Below are 14,306 nucleotides of genomic sequence, written 5' to 3'. Positions count from 1 at the left end.
ATTTGGAATAATACAATTTTATCATTATTTTATTTATTTATATATTTTATTATTTTTTTTTTTTTTTTGTATTGAAATTTGCATTAATTTAACAATTAAGCTAATAGTTGGAATTGTAGCTTAACGAATAACAATTGCCACTCTTTTAACCTTGATCATCACTCTCTTCTCTTTGAATCCAAGCTTTCTTTATACTCATACAACCCTTCAAAATTGGTCATTACAATTTAGAAATTCCATTATCTCAAAAACACAATGCTGTACCTAACTTCATCATTTTTGCCTTTCTTACATTTCTAGGCTTTGGGCATTGGATTCCAACATAAAGTTTTTAGCATCTACAACTTATCTCTTTCTCTACTTACTCTTCTTACGCGTTTTTTCATTTTGGATGTGATTTTTTATGATTCACGTAATGAATTTTATGAGTGCAATCTCTATTATATGGTCATTTGTTGTTTTCTACCGATCAATGAAAAGGGAATTTTTCTTTTGTTGTCTCCTTAGAGCTTCCACTTTGGAAGAGGTGTTCTTTAGATATTCGTAGTTTCAATCTTTAGATCTCAAAAGTTTTAGAGTTGTTGTTCACCACTCTTCCAAATCTTCTCCCAATAAGTCCTCTATTTATAAAGTTTCTCAAAGACTTCAGATGATGTTGGACTTCATCACTTATTTCATAAATTAGACTTGATCTTCGGCCCAACCTTTTATTTGATAGAAAAATTTCACCATAACTTAAATTGGATTAGAATTTTGACCAAGGAACTTAAATTATTTGGGGCCATGTTCAATTATTAATTTCTGCACCTCCAATCGCGTTACTAATTCAATTTTAGGATGATCGGTAGGAGAATCCATGGAAATGGCAAATATAAGAATAGAAAATAGAAAAATATCAAACTGTTATTTTTTTTATTATTTATGACAAAACTAACTGCCTTAAATATTTTCTCACTTTTTTAGTCGAAATTATCCATCCACTAATAAAAACTGTCTAGATACAAATACAGTGTATTTCATGGGATCGAAAAATCAAATAAAATATCACATATCCGATTACAGTGTATTTGTAAACACACCCACTTATATAATTATTAATTAAATCAAAAAATTATTATATTCTTTCATAGATCCCTAAACATATTCAATTGGTTCAATATCCCCGAATTATTCTAATTTTTACCTTCAAATTAATGAAAAATAACTTCAAATATTTAATTTTTTTAATACAATAATTATAGATTCAAATTATTATAGATTTAAAACTATATAATGCAGTAATTATTTATTATCATAAAAAAAATAAAAAATTAACGAAAAGATATTTAAATCTTCATTTTTGAAGTTTTAGAATTATACATTCGAAAGTGAATACATCCTAAAATAATGACAAAGATAATGCAATAATTAATTATTAACAAAAACATTAAAAAAGTAACGAAAAATCATTTAAAACATTCAAATTTCATACCGCACGTAAATACCAATCATTCCCTAAAATTATGCCAAATATAATGCAAATAGTTAAGTTTAGATTTAAATCTCAACCCTCCCTAAAATCATGCCAAATACAATGCAAATATTAATTATCTTGGGGAAAATGCAGAATTAAGGGAAACGAAATTAAAAGATTCGCCGGAAGACCCTATTGACAATCAACCGGAACGCTCATGGCCGCAGAAACGTAAATTTGAACAAAGAACGTAGCAAATGATATTGTTTTTGAAATTTTAACTGCAGAAATCCAACAGAAGGTTGAAGAATGAAGTACAAACAATCAGAAGGTTGAAGATCAGTGGAAAGAAATCTGGGAACGGTTTCGATGAAAAAAATTGGTGGTGCAAAGCGATTAAGTGGGGAGCGATTTTAAAAGTTCCGGTGAAAAGCAATCGATGGTGCAAACCGAATAAAAAAGGAAGGTTGCGCATATCTGGAGCAACGGTGGAAAGCGTTTAAAAAACGGAAGAGAAAGTGATTGTATTTTAAGAAGGGAATGCAGTGGTTGCATGCAGAAGATATGATGTTTTTATAGAAGATGATTTCTTTTTTTTTTTTCAGGGGGAAATTAGAAGGTTGAAGAGAGTGTATAGTATGTATTGATTATAGGGTATTTGTGGTTTTTCTTACTATTGTTTTTAGAAATCTATATTGTCAATTAGGTAAGTGCATTTAAGGCATAGTTGTCTTATTTATTACGTGAAAATTAATTGTTTTGCTATTTTGACAATTTAAAAATAAAATTGTCATTTATCCAATGTAAACCTTATATTTTGCTATTATTTTTGTCGCCTCTAATTTGTAACTCAAAAGTTGGTAATTTCTAATTAATTATGTTGATTTGTTTAACATTGAATTATTTTGGATGTTAATTTAATTGAATTGAAAGGTTAAATTTATTTGGTGGATTACTTATATGTGATGCGGAGGGGGAAGGAATATTTGTGTATATAATAGGTTTTTTTTAAAAAAAATATAACAAATTATTAAAATATTTATAATTTATAGACCAATTTCAAAAACGAAAAAAAAACCACAGGCTTACAATGGTTACAAAAAAATAACTCAGCCAACATGTGATTAATTGGTCGCACGCGCGTGAGTGAGTAATCTTCTTCTAAACGATCGTATACTACAGTCCAAAATGGTCTACGATCGTTTAGGTCATAATACACTATATTGTAGTTGTTTTTAACGATGGAAAAAATGTTTCAATTTTAAACGATTGTATTGATCATGCTAAACGACCGTATTGACTATGGTAAGTGCAATCGATGGAAAAAATGCTTTAAATCATATCAACACGATTGCGTAGTTCTTTTTAAACAAAGAGAAAAGTGTTTCAAACTTAAACAATCGTGTTTACCGTTATAAATGATCATTTGACGATCGTTTAGATCATATGAAAATGATATTTAAACGATCTTTGATATTCTCAAATATAAAGAAAATTCGAAAATAGTGAATATGATATAAAAGATTTAAAGAGAAGAATATACCGTTTAAAGATAGAATGAAGGAAAGATGAAAAATCTAAAATAGAAGAAATCACGAAGAATAAAGAAAAAGAAAAAGAAATGATGAAAGGACAAAACTGAAATTATGAAAATATTTATTACAAACTTCCAATTTTGTTTTTGTTAAGTTTTATTAGATTAACGTAAATTAAGTTATACAATTAGTATTTGAAAGTAAATTAAAGGGGGAGAGAGAGAGAGAGGGTGTTTATGTGGATCGGGTGTGAGAGATGATGAGATTTATGAGAAAACAGAATTAAGTATTGAAATATATATTTATTTATATATAAAGAAAAAGGAGAAAAGATAATGATAATAATGCTTATTATTATTATTATTATTATTATTTATTTTTATAAAAAAGAGGATTCATTGGTAGTTGTGCCGTTAAAAGGAAATTTGAAATCTTCTCTTTCCCACGTCAACGCCCAGCCGCGCCTCCCTACACGACCACCCTGCCCAGCAGTTCGACCCACGACCGGCCTACCAGCACCAACCCAACCGCGACCACCCTCCAGCCGAGCCGCGAAGGTGCTATTCAGTATTCCCAGGACGTCCGCGCCGCTTCAGCTACGGCCGATTCTACCCGCTGCCGCTTTTCTCTGGTGTGTTTCTGGGTGAGTTTTGGACTAATATTGGAGTTTTATCATGGATTTTTATCATCCAGGAAGTAATTAAATTAAATAATTTGTTAAATCTTTAAATAACCTAAAAACATATATAACAAATATTTTAAAATTTATTTAAACTTTAAATATAGAAAACTTTTTCTTCTGAAAAATCAATTTAATGGCGAGATTTGATTTAAGATTTATTTCAATTAAATTTTAAATCTAATTTTTTTACCAAATTATGCTCGAGCTTTTCCAAGATGTAGTATCTCTTTCTTCTTTCTTATTTTTATATCTTTATTAGTTCATTATAATTTTTATTTTAAAAGAAAATACAATAGTTTATTTAATCATAACGATTACTTAAAAAAAGTTGAAAATTTTATGTTGGTATTTAACTTTGGAGATTGTATCAATTTAAATCTTAAACTAATAATTTTATCAATTGAAGTGAAACCTTAGAGTTTCATAAGTATATCAATGTAAATGCTCAATTATGTTTTTTTTAAATCTCTACATTTACGAAAGTGAACCAATTTAGACTCTTCATTAAGATTTATTTGAAAAATTATCCATTCAAGTTATAGTCCTCGATTTTATCAAATCAAAATTCGTTGAGGTCTACACATGTATAATAATTTATGTATTACCGATTCTAAAAATAATCTTAATAAGAAAAATCTAAATCAATCTACTTATTACAATTTATAAGTGTATTTTTAAAAAATTAAATGTTTTGAATATCTTTTGTACATTCAAATGTGAAAGAAAATGTAAAGTGATATAGTATGAAAGTTTCGGGTTTAGATCATTTGGGTGAAATTACCTTTGTAGTTACATCTAACTCATTAAGTATCACAGATTCATCTAATGAACAAACACAGTTTAATAGTCCAATTATGAACTAAAATCTCTCAAGCTAGTGAGAGGTTGATGCTTCATTGTTCAAGATATGAAATCAATTATTAAGGGAGTAATTTATATACTTTTTCAAAGGAACGAGAATTAGAGAATTTCATCTTTGTGTAGTTGTGTTTCCAACTCCTCACTTAGACAAATGCTCAAAATGATAGGTTTATTGAGTTCATAACTTACTCAAGATTAAGGTCAAGTTTCCTATACATGGTCATTCTAATGAAATATTAGTTTCTACAACTAACGGTGCTACAAAAAGAAACCAATTATTTCGCAGTCCGATACGGTCTATGTATAAACTCATTGATACGAGATACTTCGCTTAACCTCCAAACTCTCTCATTTTTCTCTCTAGCTCCCATACTCTCTCAACAATTGCATCTACATTTTTCTATTCCAAAGTGCTAGAGTCTACACATCTAGCTCATTGGAATCCAAGAGATCAATAGCAAGGACGTTCTTACGGTGGTGTTTGTTGCTCATTGAGAAGTTGAAGATGGACCGTGACTACCAAAGAGAGAAATAAGCGAAGAATGGAGGACATCGAGGGTGATTTTGCTTCTCACTTTCTCTTTCTTCCTAAGACGAGGCATGCTTAGATTGGGTTGGATCTAATGTTGATTATCCTTAATTACTAAAAGTATGTTTAGTGACTATTTTTGTTGTGATAAAAATCATTTTTTATATTGTATACGACGATCACACGCTTCTGAAGAAATTCGATTACCTTCAAGTTTTATTAGGCACCTGAAACTTTTCAGCTACCTTGGAGGGGGTGAGGAGGAAAATATTTTGAAAGTTGTTAGTTGGGAAGCTTAGAGATTAACGTTTTAAAGAAACAACTTTTATTTCAAATCATACACAACACATGTTTTAAACTTTATATAGGAAACTCTTTTTAAATGCATGTGATTTTTAAAGAAACTTCAAACACGTGGTAAACCTTATAAGTAATGAATCAAATGTATAGCTTAATTAATGCATGATAAATCACTCATCAAACCTATACTCGAACACCTCTGGGGTGGAACCAACTCGATCAACACGCCTACGAGATTGACCTGGAACCAACTTAATACACTCAGTTACTGAGGTGGAACCAACTCAACACACTCAATTCTACTAATGTGGAACCAACTCAATACATAACAATTGTCGGTGCATGTAGAACTTAAGTATGTCCTTCCAAGTACTTGCTGCACCTCTTTCTCCAACCACCATTTTTCAAAACATTACATAAATAATCAAAACAAGAGTTTTGCATTTAAAATCATAATTGATCACATGATGGTAAAATCATATTTATCAATACAAACTTTGAAATATCTCATAAATAAAATTTAACTCATCAAATATTTCTAAATATAGCTAAAATAAAATTTTCCTTTAGGAAGGTTGACTCACTATGTGGTTGTAACCTAAAAGTTAAGGTTACCTTAACCTAAATCATTAACGTTAAGCTCCCTTCAAACTGATGCACGATATGCCTCTTCAATGCATGACAACTTTGTTGGGCACAAAGGTCATGTTTGTTGGCCAATTTGGTCCCGTTTTCTTCCTTTAAACACTCAAAGATCTTCCCCGACTCTTAATTCTTTGGGAAAATTAGCAAATGAGCGTGTGAATTTTGAATTACCCCGCTCAGCTCTTGTATTTACAAGCTTTCGAAATTTATCCTTGTTATCCAATCCACAACCATTTGTTTGCCAAATCCTCCTTTCAAATTTGGTTATGTGTGCTTCTTCACCTCAAAATTGGTTGTCACCTACTTTACTTTGTCGAATTTTTTCTTATTCCACAACATATCGTACTTCCAAACTTTACTCACTCCACAGACCACTTAATCTTCCTAGCTAAGCAATTTACCTGGAAGATGTTCCTAGCCTAACTCCCAACCAGTTCAATGCATAGGTAACCATGTGTTCAATTTACCCTAGCTAGGAGTCTTAAGATAAAAATTCTCTCTTTGTTTAGTTCACCTACATAAATCTCTACATAAATCTCTTCACCAAGTCTTCTTATTAGGCATGCAACTTAAAGTTTTACCAAGTCCATATCGAAACACTTGACATAAAATTAAACTTAAGAGAAGTAAAAAAGAGATCAAATCAAGTATTTGGGGCAAAAAGTGAGTTATTATAATTTTAAGTTATTACAATTGGTTTATAATAGTTTGTGTTTGAAATGTAAACTATTCTAATTTGGATTATAATAATATGAGTTTGAGGTGTAAGTTATTTTAGTTCGAAAAAGAAATAGTAACAATAATAAATGATGGATGTAAGATAGTAAAAATGGTATCTAATAATAAATACCGTAACAAATTGAAGTTTTAAAATAATATTGAGAGTAGGTAATTGAGGATAAAAGGTAGTTATTATATAGTTATAGATAATCTTCACCCAACGTCTCTCGAATGCATTATTTCTAGCTACTTGATGTGTAAGCCATTTGTTACGTATTCAACTTATGTATATTCATTTTCTCCCAAAAATTAATACCATAAGATTATGGTATTTTCTAATTAAGTTTTAACTATGAATAGTATACGTTAGAAGTTTACATGGAAAATGCAAGAGAGTATGAAAATAATAACAATAGAAAAGAGAGTGAATGGGACAAATTGGAGGATTTACCAATCGTTTTATGGCTGCCACGTGGTTCCCACCGGAATTTCTTTAATACGACGGCGTTTTCAATTTTCATTACATCATCGTCGGCATGAAACGTTAACGAACAAAAGGGAATAGAAGAAACCAAAAGAAAGAAAGAAACCTCCAATTCCCATTTCCCCCTCGTTCGCTCTCTCTCTCTCTCTCTCTCTCTCTGCTTCCGTTTCCAGTTCCTTCTCCCTTCTCTCTTCTCAAAAGAGGGACGAACCGAAAGGGAGAGAACTCCGGAATCAGTTCTTCTGTGTTTTGCATTCCATTTCATTGTTTCTTCTTTTTCCTGATCTCGGAATTCTCCTGGAACTGGAACATACGGAATCAAGCGGAGGAAGAAGCAATTCGCCGGAGGTATATAAGTAGTATATTCGCTGTTTTCTGATCGGCTTTTATGGAAATCGCTTCCTATCCTATCGGTTCTTGCTCCCGAGATCATCAGAAGATCTATCAAGAATGGTTTGATTACGCCGATTCTGGTATTTGATTTCTTTCTTTCTTTCTTTTTTTAATGATTGTATGTTTTTCTTGTCAGTCAATGTTGATTACGTTTGATTACGCTGATTCTGGTATTCCCAATTTATTTCTTTCAGATGGTGATGGGCGTATTACGGGGAATGATGCTATCAAGTTCTTTTCCATGTCGACTTTGCCACGCCAAGATCTCAAGCAGGTTTGGGTTCTTTTCGTGTTTTTTCTCCGTTTTATTGGGTTTTGGCATTTTTGTTCTTCGGCTCTCTCTTTTCATGTTGAACTGTATTTTGAAAATTCTGGTTAGTTTCTTTCCTTGTCTTATGCAACTTAAGTACTCTTTCGTTCGGGCAACCTTACGTGAACATTTTGGTTAAATGTTGATGATCACGTGAACTTGGGGGGTAAAGATGTATAGTTGTGATTGTGTCTTCGCTTTTCTTTTATTATGACGATGATTTCTTGTATACCATTTTGTTCAAAGGTGTGGGCAATTGCAGATTCCAAGCGGCAAGGATATCTTGGGTTCAAGGAGTTTGTTACTGCAATGCAGGTTGTGGTTTTAGAATCTTGAGTATGTAGTTCGAAAATGTCACTTATTTTCTAAAGTAATTTTTTTCTTCTATTATGCTTAGCTTGTCTCTCTGGCGCAATCGGGAGGGGAAGTAACTCATGATGTATTGACTTCAAATAGCGAAGGTCCGTTTCCTGGTCTGAGTGCATATTTTTCAATCATTACTTCTTGTGGCCCTTATAACCCAACTCCCTATTATTAAGCCAACCTTGCAAAACCCAATTTCAAATTGTTGGGAATTTTTCTATACTGTTCAATTTACTATGTTTTTGTCCTTAAATCGTAAGCTTTTGATTTGTTGTAATCGCTCTTATTTTTTGCAGTTGATTTGAAGAGTTTGAATCCTCCTAGAATGGAGGGACTGGATGTCATATTAGCTGTGAGTATGCTTCTTTTGTAGTCTAATTGAACTGCTAAAAGAACTAATTTTTCTCATTAGTAGTTTTATTTGTTAATAATCTTGAGTGTCTAGGCCAACCTGGCGTGACTTTACTATTCTTACAACAGAACCGTTTGACTCAACTACAGTTGATTTCAGAGGAAACCTTTGTTGTTAGTAGTTAATTAAAAATATATTAGAGTATAGATTTGCATCCAAATTTCTCCATCATTTCCTTTTTGATGAAAGGAGCTACGCAGTAGGGCACTCCATGTCTGGTGAATTGTCTAGAGATCTTCGTTGAAAGGTTTTACATTCTCTACTAGCTATGTGCCCCAATAGTCCACTTAAAACGTACACTACAACACTTGTGCTTTAATTTCAAAAACTAAAAATCAGACTTCATTAAAAGAATTTGGAGAATGCTAGGGAGCCTGGGGTGACAGAATGGGAACCAAAAAAACACAAGCTTCTGCCAAATGATTGGGTTGAGGAATAAGATGGATTAATCACAAGAATAAATGGCATGTATTTATAGATCCTTTATACCTAAAACACACCAAATATGCAGCAAGCACAAGTGACAGTGAGTTCCGAGGTCCTTAGCCACAAAAAGAAATATGCTTCTCAAGTATGGTTACTTCCAAGTCCTATGCTAAGTTGCATGGGTGTTGAATGGGATTTTAAGTGTCACTTTTGGAAGAAATTAGAATCTAGGGGAAAACATATGTAGGACTTTCTCCATATCGAGTCTAAAGGGGAAAAAGGGGCAAATTAGGGATTTCTGGAGGATACTTCTCTATTTTTATTATTTATTTATTTTTTGTTATTATGTAAAGAAAAAGGGTATTAGACAATGAGGTGCTGGACATTCTTGTTCTAAGAGCCTCTTCTTGGAAGTGAGACTCATGAAATGCATGGTTTTCAATACACTGGTATAAAAGGATGGTGCATTAAGATGCAGTGGACATACTTTGACCAATGATCAACCACAAGCAAAATTGAATCATACTTTTCTGACACAGGTCGACCTTGACCCATAAAGTAAAGTTGATTGAAATGCTCTCGCAAGTGTGATTTGGATTGGGTGAAGGTTGAAACAAACTAGGTAGAACTAAAGCTAAAAATGTAGGGCTTGTATGAAATGACATGTTTGAAAAAGAATTTTAAAGTGCAAAAAGTTGTTTTTAAACACTTAAAAGGTCTTTCCAAACAGACCCAAGTTTGTTGGTGAAGAACATGCTAGCTCACAAATAAGTGTTCCCTGTGACTTTGTTCCTTCCCTATATCTGTTGCCTACTCAGGTAAGTCTTGATCACAATGTCCCACTGACCACCACCAATGAGGAATGAAATTTGAGTGGCAATAACTGTATAGTTAGGTAGTCTTTGTCCTGTAGGTAGGACTAGATTATGTTTATAATACATCCTCCACGAGGAGTGTACCTTGTTGGTGGCTCAGGTTCTAATTGTCACTCCTTGATGGTTTGCAGTGCTCAGGTTCAAAGCTTTTCTGTTATGCAACCAATATAGATTTTTTTTACTGAAAATTGAGTCCATCAAAGGTGTGGTTCAGGTCTCTTCCTAGCTTGTTTAAAACCAAGAAAATTGAACTCTCTTAGAATTATCCGTATCCAATCCAATTCATTGAAGGAATGAGCTGGGTCGATCAAACTTTGACTTTGAGCTGGTTTGGATTTGGACTAGCCTTTGGGCCATGGGCCTTCTCATGAGGCTGAAGCAAGAAGTTAAAGTATTTGCTTTGCTAATTTAAATATCGAGTACTATAGGGCATAGGATTAGAAAGGAACACCTTTTGTAATTAGGTTTGAAGTTCTAACTCTTTTATTTGTCTATCAAACAGAAGAAAGCCCGTAAACAGAAGTCAAATGACCATGAGACAAATGGTAGCAACTTTATCTTTGCAATTAATGAAGGAGGCTCATTCATGCTTTTGCTTTCCTCTTTTAACTTGGTAATTGATGATGACTTTGCAGGTAGCTCTAAGGGGCAGCCACCTGTTTCAGCAAGTTGGTTTTCATCGAAGTCATCTAAAAAGGTTTGTGATCAATGACATTTAGCAGTGTTAGTTACTGCAGTCAATTCTAGCCTTGGTGTCTGGCCTTATGACTCTGCCTCCAAAATTCTGTTTCAGATACCTCTTTCTTCCGTTACATCGATCGTTGATGGTTTGAAAAGGCTTTATATTCACAAGTTGAAGCCCTTAGAAGTTAGTTATCGATTTAATGATTTTGTTTCTCCATTACTGGTGAGTGGCATGTATGTTTTGCATTTTAATTGTATATTTCATTACATATTTCATGTGAGATTATTTCTCTCTTAAAAATATTCTTTTTATTTAGCTTTCATGGTATGATGGACCATTGTTTTTGCAATGTGAGTATATATTTATGTTGGATTGCCCTATGACTCAGACAAATAGTGACTTCGATGCTAAACCGATGGTTATGCTTTTGGGTCAATACTCTACTGGCAAAACGACATTTATCAAACATCTGCTGAAAAGCAGTTATCCAGGTGAGACATGAGATCTTGTACTTGTTATGTTGAGAGTACAAAGTCCTTTCCCAAAGCAGTATTAGGTTCCATGAGTCAGAGAGTGAGGGATGAGGTCCCCCACCCCGCTCACACACCAATCATTCACCTAACTCTCAATAGGGGACCATTTTTATGTCTTGAACATCTGATTTTGATTTAATTTCTTTTCCATTTTATTCACTTTTGTTAGGAGCCCACATTGGACCAGAACCTACAACGGACAGATTTGTTGTTGTTATGGTAAGTGCTTTTTTCAAATTTGTTCTCCCCCTGTTGAGGCGGCATGGATGAAGTAGAACTGTTTGACAATTTGTGTTTTGCAGATTCTAAATAAATTGTATTACTTGTTACTTCAATTGTATTTCTCACTTTTTATGCATGGTTAATCATTTCTATTTACTTTGTATATACTCTATCTGGTTTTGTCTTCTTGGCACATGCTTTTTAGTCTGTGAAAATTGATCATTTACTACACATTATAATAGCTTCTGCTGCATCTTTTTACACTTTGTTCTGAGAAGGGGAATAAAACTAAATTCCATCAAGTATTTTGTCCATGCTTTTTGGTGGTGGTGTGAGAGTTTTGTCTTAAATTTCTTTGAAAATTTTATGGGTACCAAAGATGGATGTCAATTTGTAGTTTCTTTTTTTCTTTTCATTTTTTTTCTTTTAAATTCGGAAATTACAAAAGAACAGATCACCGTTTGGTCTTCAAATCTAATTCGTTGTTGTTTGCTCCTTTTTAGTCTGGACCGGATGAAAGAAGCATTCCTGGAAATACGATTGCTGTCCAAGCAGATATGCCATTTAATGGTCTTACAACATTTGGAACTTCTTTTCTATCAAAATTTGAGTGTTCACAAATGCCACATCCTGTAAGAATATAATCTGTTGTTGCCATGAATATGGATTTTAAAACTCTTTTCATGGCCTTAATCTGTTATTTTTTGTGAAGCTGCTAGAACACATTACGTTTGTGGATACTCCTGGAGTTCTGTCTGGAGAAAAACAACGAACACAGAGAGCATATGAGTTTACATCTGTTACATCATGGTTTGCTGCCAAGTGCGATCTTATTTTACTTTTATTTGATCCCCATAAACTTGATATTAGTGATGAATTCAAACGAGTTATAGCTTCATTACGTGGGCATGATGACAAAATTCGAGTAGTCTTGAACAAGGCAGACCAAGTTGACACGCAACAAGTAACTTATTACTATCCATATTATTATTTTTATCTTTACTCTGGTTGACCTTTTACAAGATGAAATATGTGGCCTCAGGGAATCTAATATTCTCTTTTGGATATTTCAGTTGATGAGGGTTTATGGAGCATTAATGTGGTCGCTTGGGAAAGTTCTGAATACTCCTGAGGTTGTACGTGTTTATATTGGGTGCGGTCTCTTGCTTTGATATAATACTAGTGAACTATTTGTTTTTCACTTTAAAATTTTTATCAGCTAAATCGATTTATACAATTTTATGATGAGTGGTTTCTAATGGAATAGTTGACAATGATGCATCTTGCCAATGAAAATTGTTTTAGGACATTCTTCCCACCAACATTTAGTGCTTCGTTTTGCATATATTATACCATCTAATTGACATTTCATTGTCTAGACCATTAGTTTGATAGGATTCTTATGATGACGGTGATGTCTTGCTCATACGTTCACGTGTTTCATTGTGACAGCTCGTTTAATGACAAACCTGTTAATGAAGCCGCTACAGGTCCCCTCGGAAAAGATCTCTTTGAAAAAGAACAGGAAGATCTTCTTTCTGATTTGAAGGATATCCCAAAGAAGGCGTGTGATCGAAGAGTGAGTTTCCCAAGTCTACTATCCTTGTTTTTCTGATTGAAATGGTATTTATTTGTGTAATACAATGTTTCATGGATTTGAAATGGTCTCCTCGAAAGTGCCCCCCACCCTCCTTTTCTCCTCGGAAAGAAGAAAGTAGTTTCTGATAACAATCGTTTTGACAGATTAATGAATTCGTTAAGCGAGCAAGAGCTGCTAAAATTCATGCCTACATCATAAGCCATCTTAGGAAAGAGATGCCTGCCATGATCGGCAAAGCCAAGACCCAACAGCGACTAATCGATAATTTGGCCGATGAATTCGGAAAGGTATTTCCTTATGATTGTTGTTAGCAGCCTAAACTCCATCACAACTCCCAAGGAATGGTATACGTAAAACTCTTTGCAACTCGCAGGTACAAAGAGAATATCACTTACCTGCCGGAGATTTCCCAAACGTCGAACAATTCCGAGAAACATTAGGCGGTTACAACTTCGACAAATTTGAAAAGTTGAAACCAAAAATGATTCAGTCGGTGGATGACATGTTGGGATATGATGTCCCACAACTTTTGAAGAACTTCAGAAATCCCTACGACTGAATGAGGTTGGACTTTCAGGTAGGCACACGGCTGCTTTAAGCTTCATTCAAGTTCTTCTTGAACATAAATGTTTTAACCCCCAATATCAATGTTTCAATTATTGTAATGTATAATAATTATAAAAGTATAGTCTATTGGAAGCATAGTTAGCATTAATTTATCGATCAGCATTCATTCTTTCAAGTTATTTTTCTATTTAATAATTAAAAACAATTCATATGTATTATTTTGTATTTATTGGAGCTTTGACATTCAGGTATACTTTTAACATTCAATTTGATGTATACGGTCGGTCTCCATGCATATAGAATTTTGTTTTATTGGTAAATTGAGAAATTTTTAGTTATTTTTGTTGAATATTTATTTATTAAATAGTTTTGTTATAATATTGTGTATCTAATGTCTAGTTGTGTTTAAATCTCTACCATTCAACTTTTTTACCAATATCGTCTAATGGTCCAAACTGAACTTCGATTTCACCATCCTCTTCCTTTTTCAAAGCTCTTCATCTTCTCCATATTTCCATAACAATTTTTATCATTTTCAATCCTTCATAAGTCATTATACTTTTCTTTTTCCTTTGTTCATGAGAGATTTATTGTATTGTGGAGATTGATTTGTTTTGAACTCAAAAATTACAAATCTACTATTTAACAAATTCTTCTCATCTTATTCTTCACTTCTAAACTTTTATAAGGGTTGCTCTTGATTTTGGAAAA

The 14,306-nt window shown here is 33.0% G+C and overlaps 1 protein-coding gene across 1 annotated transcript; it reads left to right on the top strand.

Annotated features, from left to right (window-relative positions):
- The first annotated feature begins 7,292 nt into the window (after positions 1 to 7,292).
- LOC103491088 (EH domain-containing protein 1) lies at positions 7,293 to 13,862 on the top strand. The gene is made up of 16 exons (XM_008450916.3): positions 7,293 to 7,682; positions 7,797 to 7,876; positions 8,159 to 8,227; positions 8,310 to 8,373; positions 8,572 to 8,627; positions 10,491 to 10,533; positions 10,624 to 10,685; positions 10,782 to 10,895; positions 11,062 to 11,164; positions 11,376 to 11,425; positions 11,932 to 12,060; positions 12,141 to 12,392; positions 12,502 to 12,581; positions 12,881 to 13,007; positions 13,172 to 13,315; positions 13,402 to 13,862. Exons 1-16 carry the CDS (start codon positions 7,598 to 7,600, stop codon positions 13,585 to 13,587), a joined length of 1,644 nt encoding a protein of 547 aa, XP_008449138.2. The 5' UTR covers positions 7,293 to 7,597; the 3' UTR covers positions 13,588 to 13,862.
- The last annotated feature ends 444 nt before the right edge of the window (positions 13,863 to 14,306 follow it).

This window comes from Cucumis melo, chromosome 6 (genome assembly GCF_025177605.1).
Source record: "Cucumis melo cultivar AY chromosome 6, USDA_Cmelo_AY_1.0, whole genome shotgun sequence".
Classification (NCBI taxonomy): Eukaryota; Viridiplantae; Streptophyta; class Magnoliopsida; order Cucurbitales; family Cucurbitaceae; genus Cucumis; species Cucumis melo.
Note: the sequence above shows the minus strand (reverse complement) of the source record. Positions and strands in the feature narration are given on the sequence as shown.

Bases quoted from the DNA above. Each gene is read 5' to 3' on its own strand.
- LOC103491088 (XM_008450916.3), top strand. From the start codon at position 7,598: ATGGAAATCGCTTCCTATCCTATCGGTTCTTGCTCCCGAGATCATCAG. The intron at 8,228-8,309 runs GTTGTGGTTTTA...TATTATGCTTAG, and splicing joins AGTTTGTTACTGCAATGCAG to CTTGTCTCTCTGGCGCAATC. The intron at 13,008-13,171 runs GTGAGTTTCCCA...TCGTTTTGACAG, and splicing joins AGAAGGCGTGTGATCGAAGA to ATTAATGAATTCGTTAAGCG.